General features: G+C 32.6%; 1 protein-coding gene across 3 annotated transcripts in view; it reads right to left on the bottom strand.

The window, feature by feature from the left end:
• The window catches only part of LRP1B (LDL receptor related protein 1B), a 2,473,587-nt gene that overhangs the window by 941,890 nt on the left and 1,515,333 nt on the right, over window positions 1-16,364 (bottom strand). For all 3 annotated transcript variants that reach the window (XM_074301983.1, XM_074301982.1, XM_074301981.1), the window contains 2 exons: window positions 14,956-15,175; window positions 6,997-7,186 (listed from right to left, as the gene is read on the bottom strand). In XM_074301983.1, coding sequence (XP_074158084.1) covers window positions 6,997-7,186; window positions 14,956-15,175 — 410 coding nt within the window. The remainder of the gene's footprint in view (window positions 1-6,996; window positions 7,187-14,955; window positions 15,176-16,364) is intronic.

Here is a 16,364-nt window from a genome sequence, read left to right on the forward strand (position 1 = left end):
TGTCTGTTTATTGCTTTGTAAACATCTGTGCACATACAACTGTGCACATGTATAATGAAGGTTCTAGTCTGCTCTGACCCAAAATGAAACAATGTCTGCTTCAATTTCCTCATTTACAAAATTAGAGGAGTTAAATGATCATTAAAGTGGCTTCCAACACTAAAGTTATGGTTCTTAAAGATCAATAAATGTACACATATAAGCCTGCATATACTAAGCAAAGATTAAATAATGACATCATAATTATGTATGAATATATATATATACATATATATATATATATATTTGCATACTAACATTGCAAAGGCCTTAGTAAGGCAATAGGCAATATTAATCTCACCAGCTGTTCACAATTCTAGACTTCATTTTATAAGATATAAATAAATAACAATTTAATTATGCCAACTTAGACACTTAAGCCCTCAAATAAAGTGTATTTAATTATTCAAAGACATAACAGAATAATACAAAAGAGGTTTTGAATTATATTAGCAGTTAAGGTCCAAGCAAATTTATTTATTTATTTATTTATTTTTACTAAAGTGACAAGAGGTTATTATATCAAAGGCCATAGGAACTGGATATGTCACATAGAGACTAATAAAAAGAGAGGGGGGAAAAACGTCATAAAACTGTGCTATATGCAATAAATATTTAACTCAATTGCACAGATCATTATGGCATAGTCCTTACATTAGAGTGAATAACCTAGAATAGATTAAGATCCATTTTTATTATTCTGAAAACTAAATTCAATTTGGCATGTTTACTCCCCCTCAAAATAGAAACATAATTAAAAGCTAGACAAATTAATAATTCAGAATAAATTTCTAGTATCAACCTCTGAGCTCTGAGGCAATTATGCTTAGTTCAGATTTTGCCTCTAACAGTGATGACCCTCCCACCCCCACCCTCCCACCCTCTTTTACAATTCTTTTTAGATATGGCCATATTTATTGCATGATCCTGGAATCAGAAATATAATACTTTATAAGGCTATCTGGCTTTTTGTCCAGGCAATCTCACATTATGTATAGGAATAAATCATATATTTAATAATTTTGCTAACATTCAGATTCTAGAAAATTAGAATTAATTCAAGAATATAGTGAGATGAAATATGAGAAATTTAAAAGAGTAGGAAATATTAAAAATATATTAGGGTATGCTTCCAAACATAAAAGAGGTGTTAAACATTCAATTTTCAATTACAATGATGTGAGTTATGCACATCACTCACTGCTAAGAATGAATTTAAAATTTTTAGGAATATATTTCTATTTTACAGACTGTTATAATTGATTTTATACATGAAAAGTATGAACTGATAAAGAGAAAATACCCTTGGTCCCATTATAAAGTAAAACAGAAAATTGAAATTAACTGTATCATTATATATCATTTTTTTTTACTTGAAACAAGAAGATGTTTTTGTTGAAACCAAAATCATACTTTTTCTTTCAGGTTAAAAATGAGCTCATGAAACATTCCACACAATAAAAAGACCATTAAAAAAAAAAAAAAAGCAGAATTAAGTAACTATTTGCATGACCTTCTGCAAGGGGCATTCCAGAGGATTATATAACTTATTTTTAAAAATTAGTTAGCTTACAAATTAAAACAAACATTACTGACATAAGGAAAATAATAGGAGTAGATAATAACAACTAATATATGACTAGAACATAGAATAACTATATTAAAAACAAATATACATATATGTATATCATAATTTAGTCTAGTTTTATGAAAACTTATTGGTTAATAAATCCAGAACTTGCAGGTACCTCAGAGCTCATAGGGACCAACTTCCAGCTTTAAAGGATAAGGGAACTGTGTTCAAGGGATATGATGTAACTTGTCCAAATTGCCACACAGGTTGTAAGTGTCAAAGGCAGAATTTTAATCTAAATCCTTTGACTCTGAAGTCAGGTTTTCCCCCACTGTTAGACATTGAGAATAAACCCATGTGTGAGATAGAATACTTTGGGGGGAAAGCTGTGGCAATTCTAATTGCATATACAAGAGCAATAGGAAAATGACAGCTCTCCTTGGATTAGTTTGCAAAGGTTTCCAGGGGAAAAGAAGAGATTTTATGGGAGTCATTTAAATGGCAGGGAAAAGAGGGTTAGGGATAATACTAGGGAGAAATGTGTGGTACTACTTGAGACAAGAATTATTGATAAAAATGGTAGGATTAGGGAAAAATGAAATAAAATGACAGAATCTCTGAGCCTTGACATTTACATATATGTTTTATGTTATGTTCATGTATTTTTTCCTATTTCCATTTACACACCTGTTCTTAGCCCCATGTACACACTTCAAATATCATGGAACTTGCCATTATTTGTATGGAAAAGACACTCAGAGTTTGTTTAAATTATGCGTTACAGCTTCTCAAACAGCTGTAATAAAGCGAAGAAAGGAAAGACAACTGACTTTATATAATAGACCGACATTAATATCTCAATCTTTCAAAAGGCTCTGCAATTTAACTTTTCTGTCAAATGTAACCTTTACATTTCCCTTACATTATGAGAAAAGAAAAGAAAAGGGCACTATAACAAAAACCATTAACAAAAGAGAAATCTGGGTACTTCATTCTCCTCTACATCTTCAAGAAAATTCCCATAGTATTTTCTCCAAGATTAGCAAGGATCCTTCTCACCACACATTTGCTTGACTGTGCAATCACAGATTTGTTCATTTTTAGTTATCAATCTCCAGATCATACACTGAGCACAAGTACCTGGAAGACTTTGAAAGCAACTTAAAAATTGATCAGAAAAGCACATAGAAAAGTCATTGGGCTTATGACTTGGAAATTAAGTGGGCTTCAAACAGAACTGATTTTCTGACTATTTCTTTTATGTTGATGGTGAAATTGAAGCCCAATAAAGTTAATGACAGTCAAATTCAATTTATTGTTAGACCTTTTGATATAATTTCAAATAAAATTCCCCATCTGGAAGATGCACTGCTAAACTTAGCCATTTCTAATAAAAGAAATATATATAAATTGTTAAGTGAAATATCCAGTAAAACATGCTCAGCTGCCTTATTTCTGAATTCTTTTAGAGAAAAAAATATAATTTGGCTTTCAATCTTCAGAGCTGCATATTTAAGACAGATAAGGACCCTTATAGGTCCTAGGATATAGGAAACATATTATGAATATATTTTTACAAATAACAACAAAAAACGGCTGAAACATAAATAGGTCTACACATCGAAACCATCCAAAACATCAATACCAAAGTAAAGATTAAAAAACTGTGGGGGCAGAGATTAGAGCTAGAATAAGAGATGAGGGACAAAATACTTTAATTACTGTGCTTCTATCAATAGATCTTTCTCCTTAGTATATAATTCTGATTAATAAAAGTTGGTCTCAGATACGTTTAGGTACTTTTTAGTTCAAAGTGACTTTTTTACTGTTTTGACATATTTTGCATTCAATTTGATGTTATGCCTTTGTATTTACTGTCTGTCACATCTGTACTATATTCTGTTCTCACCTTTGCCTCATAATAATAATAATAATATATCACTCCACAATATCTTACAAAACTCATACCAATAATACCATCCCATAGTATAAAATTCTTCAAATGTTAGCTTCTACATAAAGCCTTTCATCCCCTCTTCTCCACACTCCTCCCAAGTTCTAGCACTTCTCTGACAAATCACCTTGTATCTGTTTTGTATTTATATTCTGTATCCTCATTTATATGTCTCCTCCAGGCCACTCCTCAGAGAATAAATACTCCCTGCAGGAAGTATTTCAGTTTTGTCTACATCAGGGGTTCTTAAATTAGGGTCCGTGGGCCAGATGCAGCCGCTGAGGACTTTCATGCGCCACCCCCTCTTCCCCCCCCCCCCCAGCCATAGCAAATGGGCTGAGGGGCGGAGACAGAGTGTGAGTTTTTGTTTTTACTATAGTCCGCCCTCCAACAGTCTGAGGGACAGTGAACTGGCCCCTTATTTTAAAAGTTTGAGGACCCTGGATAGTCCTAATTCCTAATATAGTAGGTATCTAATAAATGCTTGTTAATTTTTTGATTGATTCATGGGCACAGGAAACATAGATGCCCATTCAGAAATCTGAAAGTGTGGGCCAGAGGCAGCCTGTCTTACCCTCATTTGAATCACCAACTGTGGAACATATATCTTTATAGATATTACTGAATAAAAGTGAAATCAAGGACACACGAATGTATATTGTGAACTATTTCCGAGATGAGGGAAAATCAATATTAATAAGGAATAGATTCATGAAGGGGAAAGTGCTGCTTACCTTAATATTGTTTATTAATCACCTAGATGTTATGAATTCTAGCTTTTGCCATTCTTTCACATTCTTATGAGGGATTCTAGATGTTATGATATGTAACATTGATCAATATAAACAATCAAATGGGATAGGAAATTCAGGTCCATTTTAAGTATATATAGTTTCAAATATTGATACTAAACCCAATTTATGTTATATTTTTGTTAGATAGAGACTAAGCATAAACGAGCTCCTCACAATATTCCAAGATAGAGTCAAAATAGATAAATAATTTGGACAAAAAGAGTAAAAATATAAATAAAACATGGAATCATGGGAAAATTTACCTATCTGATCAATTAATTAATAAGGTCATTTTTTGATCATACAAGAGATAGAAAGGATTGCATGAAGTAAAATAGTTAATTTTTATTTTGTTAAATTAAAAAAGCTTTTATACCAACAAAAATAATGCAGCCAAAATTAGAAGGAAAATAGGAAACTGGGAAATGCAGCAAATTTCTCTGATAAGGGTCTCTATCCTCAAATATAAAGGTAACTGAGTCAAATTTATGAAAAATAAGATCTATTGCCCAGTTGATAAATGGGCAAAGAATATTAATAAACAATTTTAGAAGAAATAAAAGCTACAAAAGTCATATAAAAATGTTCTAAGTCCCTACTGATTAGAGAAATTCAAATTAAAACAACTCACATCTGTCAGATTGGCTAACATGACAAAAAAAGAAAATGACATGTTTGTAGAAATGTGGAAAAATTGACACATTAATGCACTGTTAGTGGAATTGTGAAGTGGTTGGATTTATGGTGGATTATTCTGAAGAATAATTTGGAACTATGCCTAAAGAACTTTAAAGCCACAAATGCTCTTTGATCCAGCAATACCACAGCTAAGTCTGCATCCCAAAAAGACCAGAGGAAAGGTGGGGGATTTAGTTGTTAAACAATATTTTAACTGCTCCTTTTTCTGGTGGCAAAATATTACAAATCCAGGGGATGCCATCAATTGGGTAATGGCTAAACAAGTTATGGTATACATTTATGATGGAATACCATTATTCTATAAGAAATGATAAGCAGAAAAACCTGAACTCATGCAAAATGAAAAAAGAAGAACCAAGAGAACATTGTAGACATAAAAGCAATATTATAATGATGATCAATGTGAAAGATCTAGCTACTGTGATAAAAAGGTCAAGAAAGAGATCCAAGATATTTCTAAAAGATCCATACAAAAAAAAAAATTCTTTGTATCTCAAGAGAAAACTTGTTGAATTATGATGCATATTTAAAAATAGAAACAAATAGTTTCTCTCACACTAATCTTGTGATGTATTTGAAGGAAATGCTATTATTCCCATTTTGTAGACAAGGAAAATGACAGAGCATATTGCTCAAGTTCATACAAACTTAAGTAGAAACTCAAATCTAAGTCCAATCTTCCTTTTGCTGCACCACAGTGATTACAACTTCAACATATTAAAATAAAGTAAACAATTTTTACTTTTTAAATTTTTTTCAACATGGAAATATATTTTGCATAACCTCACATGTATAATCAAAATCAAATTGCTTATTTTCTCAAAGAGCGATAAAGATGAGAGGGAGGGTCAGAATTTGTAATAAGTTTTTTTTAAAAAGATGAATAAATGTTGTTCTTATATATTAAAAATGTTTAATGACATAAATAAAATATTTTAAAAATAAAAATACATTTAAATATGCTAAATTTAATTCTTCATTATTTGACATTTCACATATCTATTTTTAAATTTTTATACTGTAAAGATAATTTTTTAAATAAGAAAAAAGTGATGGCTTAAACATTATATTTTCTTTTAGATCTGATTTATCTAAATGATTCTTTAAGAAAAGATTGTTACTAGACAACTCTCTACTGACAATATATGTGAGAGGAGACTTAGAATATAATTTGTTTTCTCCAAATTTATTGAAATTTATGCTCATTAAATTGGTAGGAGTAATTATATTTTTCAAAAGAAGGAGTAACTAATTAGGTTAGGAAAAAAATCCAAACATCTGCTACAAAGTATAACTAAACTTTTCTTTTGGAATCCCTAGTTCATACATATCTCTGTGGCTTAATAAATATTAATAGTTTATAAAGATAACCAAAATTAGATGAAAAAATTTGATTTTTCAGGGACAATACTGGGAAAATTATTTCCCTTTGACTCAGTCTTAACTAGCATTAAGTTCTTTTAAAGTAATCAACAAAGAAGCTAACTACATACAGAAGTGGTAAAACATCATTAAGATACTAATTTCTGTTTAAAACATTTTACCTTAGATTTCAAATATCTATCACCTTTCTTATAGCTTTCTCTTTCTCTTCAAAAAAAGTTTTCCTTACTGGAAAGCTTTTAGCTTTTATGCTCTTAAAAAGCTCAAGAGGATTATGCCATAAAAGCAAAGTTTCTATTTCAAATAAAAATATCAAAAAAGAAGGAATGGAAAAAAATGTCACAATTTCACTCAAACATAATAATCTAATTCGTTCACTCAGACTATTTAAAACAACAAATAATGATTTTTGGTGGTGATATTTGATTGACTTTGAAGTGAGCTAAACCCTTTTTGTCATAAGACTTGAGTGGGATTTTCAAACATAAACTTTTCTTTAACTACTGTAGGAAACCCAGAAGTGATGGTGAAAGTGCAAATTTATTCCCTCATACCTTGTTGTTTCCTAGGATCATATATCTGAAGCCCAAACAAAGGTGGTCTTTCCTGTCTCAGTAATGTCACTTCACTCGTCATCAAATCTAGTTGGAAGATGGAGCCATTCATATAGTCAGTCCAGAATACATAATTTCCATGATGTGACAATCCAAAGGGATGGTTGAGTTCTTTCCCACTATAGACAACCTAGAATGTATTAACAGGGCAATCAATCAAGCAATCAATCAATAAAAACCAACTCCTCCCACAAAAACACCCAGATCAGATCTTTCTGGTTTGGGCAGCTACTTGGATAAAAACAATATTTAAACAAATAACTCAGTTCATAATAAATTCATTTTCATGGATATGTTTCTTTTCAAACAATTTGCAAAAGAACTCTTTAGAAACAATTTAATTTCATTAACACACCTATTTATTATGTAAGACATTCATTATTTTTAAAAAATCCTAGTTTATATTTATTTTTCTCTCATCAGTGTTGTACCACTTTATATGTGCTCATTAGTAATGGCAATATATCACCAATGAATAGCCCTTTACAAATAGTTTCTCTCAGTGACCTTGTGATGTATTCAGAGAAAATGCTATCATTCCCATTTTGTAGACAAGGAAATTGACCTTAGAGCATCTTGATCAAGATAATATAACTGGTCAATATCTGACAAGGGTTCTCAAACTACGGCCCCACAGGCCATATGAGATCTGCTGAGGACGTTTATGAGGCCCCCTAGGTTATGGCAAATGGGCTGAGGGGCAGAGACAGAGTGTGTGATATTGTTTTTATTATAGTCCAGCTCTCCAACAGTCTGAGGGACAGGGAACTGGACCCCTATTTTAAAAAGTTTGAGGACCACTGTACATAGTAGAAATTCAAATTTATGATTTTTGAATCTAAGAGCAGTATTCCTTTTGCTGCATCTTGATTGAAATTTCAACCATTCCTCTGAGCCTAGAGTGATTCTGAAAAGAGTGGATATAGATGGCCCAACTCCTCCCCAGCTACCATTAAAACAAACCCTCTGTTTCAAAAGAAGCCACACATGAGACAAACTACCTAAGTGTATGTTTCCTTTGTGATGTTCTTCCTGAATTACTCTGTGTTCATTGTTCTTCAATTCCAGAGTTAGCTCTGTAATATTTAGTTTTATAAAGCCCTGAATTTTCATCTGTCCCTTTGAATTTAAAAAAGTAAGCTGATTGACTATAACATTCTGTTTTCCCTCTCAGAATTTGACTTGGTCCATACCCTATTCACAAGAAATATATTAATTGCTCCAATCACAGAAAGAAGTAAATTTCATCATAGCTATAACTAAAAATCATATTTCTTGACTCATTCCCCTTATTTTCCCTTAATCCATCATGTGGAAAAAATGAATTGCAATAACTGGCATAAATAGGGAGCAATTATAACTGAGGGGCAATAAAGTCTCTCTCTCACTGCCTAAGTAGTTGAAGCAGATAAATTGCATAATGTCTAGATTTCTGAGCCTGGAGTCAGGAAAATCTGAATTCAAATCCAGTCTCAGACACTTACTAGCTGTGTGATCCTGGGAAAATTATTGAATCCTGTTTGCCTAGGTTTCCTCATCTGCAAAATGAGCCGAAGAAGGAAATGTCAAAAGAAATGTCAAACTACTCCAATAACTTTGCAAACTATAGACATGATTTCTCTAATGACTATACTTTATATTAGAACTTCCCTTATTCATTCGAAGCAGAATAATGGATTTATGCATCCAGTCAATTAAAAGGAATTTTGAGGTTAGAGTTTTTTCATCCATCAATGATCCTTTCTGAAATGAACTTTAGATAAATTTGGAGATGACTACAGAAGATAAACTAGCCTCAAACAGATCAAGGAAGGCCTAGAGCAACAATTGCAGACTTGGGACTTTCCAAACACCTTACTTCCTGATTTATCACATATGCCCTTGAATCTCTTCTGCCTCTCCAAAAGTTTCCAAAAACTACTCTCATTCCTTTCTTCTCTTTTTTGAATAGCTGGAGAACCCATTGCAAATCTCTGTTCTCTTGTAGCATCTTCTTTCCCCTCAACGCTTTTTCTAAGTCAATCAATTCATTTAAATGATGTATTAAACTCTATTTCATATCAAGTCCCTTTGGATATGGCAGTCATCTGTTTATATAAGGAAATTCCAAATGGGAACATGGAAATTCAGACAGAAGTGAAAAACAACTAAATGGCAACAATAGTAATAATGGTAGTAGTAGTAGTAGTAGTAGTAGTAGTAGTAGTAGTAGTAGTAGTAGTAGTAGTAGTAGTAGTAGTGGTAGTAGTGGTAGTAGTAGTAATATAAGCTGTGACTGAAACAAATATGCTCATATTTTCAACTAAAACTACATAATTTAATAGGCATGGCTATGCAAAAAAGATATAGACAATTGAAGAAAAAACAATAATTTTAAAATGTGATCTTTGTCCCTTAAATGTGTGCTTCTCTTAATTTTTGGAGGAATCATTTAAGATTGGTGCTTTTCCTTTCCATGAAAAGGATCCATGTGTTTAGTGTTATAATGTGACTAAAAAAGGGATTTAAAGTCATCTTTTGCTTTTTCCTGAAGGAAAAAGAAATGTCCTTAGAACTCTCAATTTTTATAGTGAAAATGCACAATTTATCATAACAGGCCTCAGGTGAGAAACACATCAGATGAAAGCACATATCCTGAAAATAGGATACATTTACTGTAATGCCAAAATCTTATAAAAGTCCCAAGTAATGGAAAAACAAAGAAATAATAGTCTGGGAATTCTAGAATGAAAAGCCTCAGTGAAAGTTTCTTTGCCTATTCTCATATCCCCAAATTTTAAAATCAAAAGTTTTTGTTTTGAAAAGGTTGCTATTGTTAATTTCAAATCAATAAGAAATATGATTTTCCAATCTTAGGATAATTTAGTCTCCAATGGTAATTTCATATTACAAATTAATTTTAAGGCAAATCATGACTACAAAAGAGGAAAAGATGAAGTGACTAGTTACTCTGAGTCAGATTTTAACTATTAAATCTTAATTTTGCTCAAATTCTTTGATTAATGCAATCTTAGTCAGCCTGAGGTGATTCTGGGATCTGAATTCTAGGTTCCCTGAAGCTGATTGAAGATATTTAAATAGTTTAACCTGGACTGAGTTTGATTTGATTCCTTTCACACAGATCTATAAAAAGAGTAAACAGGGAAACAATTGGAATGCTTTGCCACCTCCTAAGACAGCAAAAAATTATCCCAGAAATGTACGTCAAACAATGAGAAAAGCTTTAGACAAAGAAGGAGTTTCAGTTGCCCTATCTACAAATTAGATTAGTGCCTAGGTTGTCCACATTTTCTCTCTTGCCCTATGTGTCATACCTTTCTATTAAATTATTTACCCATTCTTTAAAGTTCACCTCAAATGTTACTTCCTAACTGAAGCTTTCTCTGATTTACTCTCACCTAGTGAAACTTCCCTTTTTTACAATAACTTGTTTATCCTTGGATTTTCACAAAGTGAAATTTGTACCTTTCTTTTATACATTAGCATTGTTAATTTGAACTATAATTGTATGTGTATTTGTCATATACCTCCTCCTAGAGATATATGAGGTAGGATAGATATTTGAGAATGATCAGCATAAAAATTACCAGGCAAAATAATTTAGAAAGAGAAAAGGATCCATGCCAGGACCCTAAGGGTACAGTTAGGGTTGGAGGGCATGACCTGGAAGAGCATCCAAAAAAGTAGACTGGAAAAGAGTGGTTAGATAGGTAAGAGAAAAAGAGAGTGTGATTTCCCAAAAATCTAGGGAGAAGGACTGACAATGCCAAAGGCCAGAGAGTTTTCAAAAATGAGGATTAAGAGGCCATTGAATTTGGCTATTTAAGGAGAGCTCAGAGATCTATGCTTTATCTTTTTTTGTTTGTTTTTCTTTTTCTTTTTTTCTTTTTTCTGAGGCTGGGGTTAAGTGACTTGCCCAGGGTCACACAGCTAGGAAGTGTTAAGTGTCTGAGACCAGATTTGAAGTCGGGTCCTCCTGAATTCAGGGCTGGTGCTTTATCCACTGCACCACCTAGCTGCCCCAGATCTTTGCTTTATCTTGTTTTATTAGTTTCCCTTGTCCCAGTTATCTAATCTAGTGTTCTGCAAGGAACTCTCACCCATTACATACATCTATGTAATATATATTTGTAATTAAATATATTCCTTCATTTTCTCTCCTCTAACACTTTTTTTTTTTTTTTTTTAATGCTGAGGCAATTGGAGTTAAATGACTTGCCCAGCATTTGACTTAATCCTCATTTTTGAATACTCTGTGGCCTTTGGCATTGTCAATCCTTCTCCCTAGAGTTTTGGGAAAGCACTCTCTCCTTTTTCTCCTACCTACCTAACTGCTCTTTTCTGTTCTATTTTCTCAGATCCTCTTCCAGGTCATGCCTTCTAACTAACCCTAACAGTCCTTTAGGCCTCTGGAATGCATTCTCTCCTCTCTCTAAATTATTTTGCCTGATAATCTTTATGCTGATGATTCTCAAATCTATCTATCCTGCTACAATCACATCTCTGGGTAACTTACAGAAATCTCAAATCAGATTCCCAGTAAACATTTTAAACTCAACAACTCCATAATTAAATTTGTTATCTTTATTCCTATAGGGCAATATCATCCTCCAAGTTCCCAAGTCTGACAATTTAGGCATTATTTTAGACTCTTCATTATTTCTCATTACAATGTCTAATCTTTTGCCAAGACTTGTAGATTTCTCCTTCATAACATCTCTCAAATATATCCCCTTTACTCTTCTGACACTGTGACCACTCTGGTATAAGTCCTCATCATTTCATTCCTAAACTTCTTCAGTACCCTTTTAATAAGATCTGTCTGCCTCAAGTTTCTGCCCATTAGGATACACCTTCCATTTGACCATGTGAAATGCTAAGCTTCTCACCCAAGTACTTCAGCCTCCTCCCCCCAATACACACACACACACACAGCCCTACATGCATATATACTATTCCAGTCTTCTTATACCCTATTCCTGCCATGAACACTTTGAAAACTTTTGATTCCATATCTCCATATCTGAAACACTTTCTTTTTCAGCTCTGCCTCCTGAATATGTTAATTTCCTTCAAATATCAACCAAAACTCCATCTTCTACACTCTTGGTATTAAACTTAATAAGGAATGGAGGCCAATAAACTATAAATAAGCATCTCCACAGGCTACATATTGATTTAGAAAACCATATATTACTATAATTTATATTTTATTATATTTTTATTTATTTTGTTAAATATTAACCAATTGGCAACCAATTTTAATATTATTCAAGTTACAATGGACAGTGTTGCGACCATATATGGGCTGAGAGCCATTTATTGTCCATCTTTGTTGTATGGAAAGTCTTTTCCATTTCTTAATTCTATGACTTCTTTCTGTCATTTAGTTCCTGTTTATCTTCTACATAGCTTGTTTTTATGTATTTATTTCCTTGTTTTCTACCCAATTTTATTATGAATTGCTTAAGGTCAGAAACTGTCTATTTCCAGTTTAACACTGAGTCTGGCACAAAATAGGTGCTTAGTAAATGCTTAATAAATACTAACTGTATTGAATGTAGCTCTAGGCAAGCATTAAGTAAGGAGAGAAGGTTTATCAATTTAATCCTTGGTAAATTTCAATCTGTGAGGAAAAGCAGAAAAGATATACCTCAATAAGAAGAAATGCCTTGATGAGAATTGCTAGAATGGTAATGTCTTTTGGTAAGGACTCCTGGAGTCTTTGACTAGACCAAAAGAGAAACTTGTATTCTTCTATCATGTGTATCAAAATTTCCAAAAGACTGCTATAGATATTTTAAAGGACTGAAAGAGATCACAGTTCAGGAGAAAACATCAGCTGAAGACATTTTTGGACATAACTGATATGGAAGCAGAACTATGGCTAAGAATAGATTTTGTAACTAAACTCCTTGGGGACTTCCTATGGAAGAAACTTCCATGCAAAGCATCCTTATACTTTAAATTTCATTAGGAAAGATTCACGAGGTACTGTAGAATTTTATATTATACTGATTTTGGAATAAAGTTTATTTTTTTCAATAAACTTTTTTTTTAGTTTAATAAATTTCAATTAGCATAGTTATGAAAGACTTGCTGTTGGCCAAGTGGGCTAGCTAATGAATGTTTTATCTATCCATGTGCTACCACTCATTCCTCAACTCAGTGGATAGAATCAGAATCATTAATGTTACTGAATGAAAACATTCCCAAAGGCTCCCTGGATTCTTCAAAACATACATATCTCTGACACACAGTGTATTCTAAAAAAATGAGGAGATGTATCTATCCTTTATCCATCTGTAGATAGCTGTTCAAATAGAAGACATATATACATGTCTGACATAAGAACTTCAATAGTTCATTTGTGTTTTTACCAAATGTAAAATAATAATGAGAAAAGAGAGGAAAAAATTTCCAGTAAAAACTAATAGTCTTTATCAAAAGTAAATAAATAAATAAATTACTCTCCTTGCTAAGAATCCTGTACAAAAATTTCAAATACTTGGATCATGAATTAGTTTTGATACAAAAACATGACTACTTGTGAAAAGTAAGATACACAGAAGTGCTTGATTATAATACTAATTATATTTCAAAAACAAACAAACAAAAAGGATATTGGTATGTAGGAAAATTAATACAAAGTTTTCATCTGATCTCGCCAAATCCAGTTATATAAGAGCAGGAAAGAAGTGAGTCATGTCTCTAATTAGAGAATGAAAGGACTTTCTGGGTAATTAAGACCCTTAAATACCTGTCTTTGTCTCAGTTAACTTTAGAGTACTGAAAAAAATCCTCTCCCTTATGATTTCTCTGATTCTTTCAATGTCTAGTTCAGTCTAAATGTGGAGATGAGCTCAGATGGAAACATTCACTAAAGTTCTATGCTACAGTATAATCAGAGTTATTAAAGGAATTTTTCATACACATGTATTTATTGAGTGAGTCACTTCTATATGAAGAGCATTGTATAGATATTGCTATCTTTTTTCTGTGAGAAATAAGAAATAATCAAATTATTGTTAAAACAATGTCTAACACTGACAACTAATTAGTGGAATTTTGACATATGAATAAGATTTCATGGAATTAAAAGAGGGTTGAGAAATGGGAAACAAATTATAGAGGTTTTTTTAAATTAATTTGTGATATAGTTGACATTTCATTATTTAAATGGAATATGGTTTTTCTATGGTACTATGTGGGATTAATGTGTTAAAAATGAGAATAAGGAGTGATTTTGTGCCTGCATTTATTTTACCTTTGCTTTCTATCCCTAATCCTGCAATAATCATTTTAATCATTCTTACAACCAAGTACCAGTCAAATTTATCAACTAACATTAAATGCACCACCTTTTGGCTCAGCAGACTATGATTCCACAAGTAAGAAAACCTTCATTTAAGCCAGTTGGCCTGAAACTCAACACATTTATGCCACAATTTAGTTTGAACTTCTATGTTAAGCCCTTTTATTAGGATGTTAGTCTTGAGAGCATTATGTTGTTCATTTAAACAAATGCTCCATAATTATTTTGTCACTTGATGTGGATTAAAATGCCAGATGTAAATGTTGAAGATCTTTGCATATATAGTTGAATGGTTCAGTCATAGTATATTTCTTGTAATACAGGGAAACTGGATCTTAAAACAACTCTGATGTCCTGAAAGCTTAAAAAAATCCTTGGCATACCGCAGAGAGCTGTGCCTGGTCTCCTGGAGGTGAGTGCCAGCTGCACTGCTTTCAGCTCAGCCGACTTTGGCTACCCCACAGAGACTATTGGCAGCAACCTCAGAGGGGTAAAAATAAACTTGAAAGTATTTTTAACACAACACAACAAGGCTCTGTGAAAGGAAAAGCCTGTGGGTAAAAACAGCAGCATTTGTCCTTTACCTTCCTGTTAGTTCCATTCAAAAACACTTTTTCAATATGATCATAATAGGCATCACACCAGTACAATGTGTTGGTGTGAGAGTCCAGAGTTAAACCATTTGGCCACAGCATCTTTGAAGTCACAAAAATCTGTCGATTGAAGCCGTCCATCCAGGCCTTCTCAATTCTTCCCACGCTGTCATCTATTTCATCCTCCTCCCAGTCTGTCCAATACATCCATCTAAGAAATTTTAAATAAGAGCATAAAGATATTATTTTAATCAGACACCTGACGAAAAAAGGCCTGGAACAGAGATTTTAACATTAAAAAAAAATCAATCTGGTCTTTGTATGGTTATTTATATTCTAAGGTCATTGTCTGAAGTACCAAAGGAAGAGGAGCCTTGGCAATTACCTGCTAAATCTAATCAGTGTAGACAGTCCATCTGGCTATGTTAAGGCAAAAATATTATCTGGGTTGATAAAGGGCAATAGTAAAATTGACAGAAAACTTTCAAATCTCTATTTCCCTTGGTATAGAAAAAAGTCTCAGAACAATACTTTGTATAGGAAATAACTTTTATTTTGTATTTCAATGTTTGGTGACAGATTTTTAAATGTTGTTCTCAAAACTGAGAATAAAATCAATTATGTGATTAAAAAGCAGATTGACTGACATGAAAATCCAGGACACAGTTAATGACCTACTCCAGACGTTATTTAATCTCAGATGATTTTTTTTTTTTTAGGGTAAGCAATTGGATTGTCTTTGTTCTAAAGGGCACAGTCATACTGGGTTTGTTTGGCCAGGTCTAATTTGTCTTCTTGATGCAAATTATCTGTGTTTTATTGCTGCTTATTACTACCCCAAAACCCACAGAGGATGATTTAGCTGCACACAACTTTAATAACAGCGGGTTAACTGACCTTGAGATTTTGAGCTTCAATTCAATCTCAAATGAAAGCAGCTGCCTTAAAAAAATCTTTTGTGCAAGCTACAAGGAGGGGAAAAATTCATGGGCTTATGTCCCAGTTTTCTCATGGGTAGGGTAAAAAAAAACACCCTCTGTGCATTTGTTTTAAGGTCATGTGAAAGGCCTTGAGTTATTAATTCAATTATAAGTTTTAATTCAGTCCTCTCCCCTGTCTTCCTATTAGACTACTATCTCCAAGAATGTCTTTATTATGTACATTAATTCTACATAACTATCCCCTTTTTGTGGGCCCCCCAAAACTGCTTAGCTTCTGGGTGGCAGCTTTTTGTGTGTCTGAGTATGCTTACAATGATCACTAAATGACAGAATCACAACTGTCCAAAGAAGACCATTGTGCATTGATAAATTTCTTTCTCTCTCTTGGATTTTCTTCAAAGAGTGAAAAGAATTGAGATATCTCATACATAGGTTTATCGATTTAAATTTGGAAAAATT

The sequence above is a fragment of the Sminthopsis crassicaudata genome, chromosome 3 (assembly GCF_048593235.1).
Source record: "Sminthopsis crassicaudata isolate SCR6 chromosome 3, ASM4859323v1, whole genome shotgun sequence".
Classification (NCBI taxonomy): domain Eukaryota; kingdom Metazoa; phylum Chordata; class Mammalia; order Dasyuromorphia; family Dasyuridae; genus Sminthopsis; species Sminthopsis crassicaudata.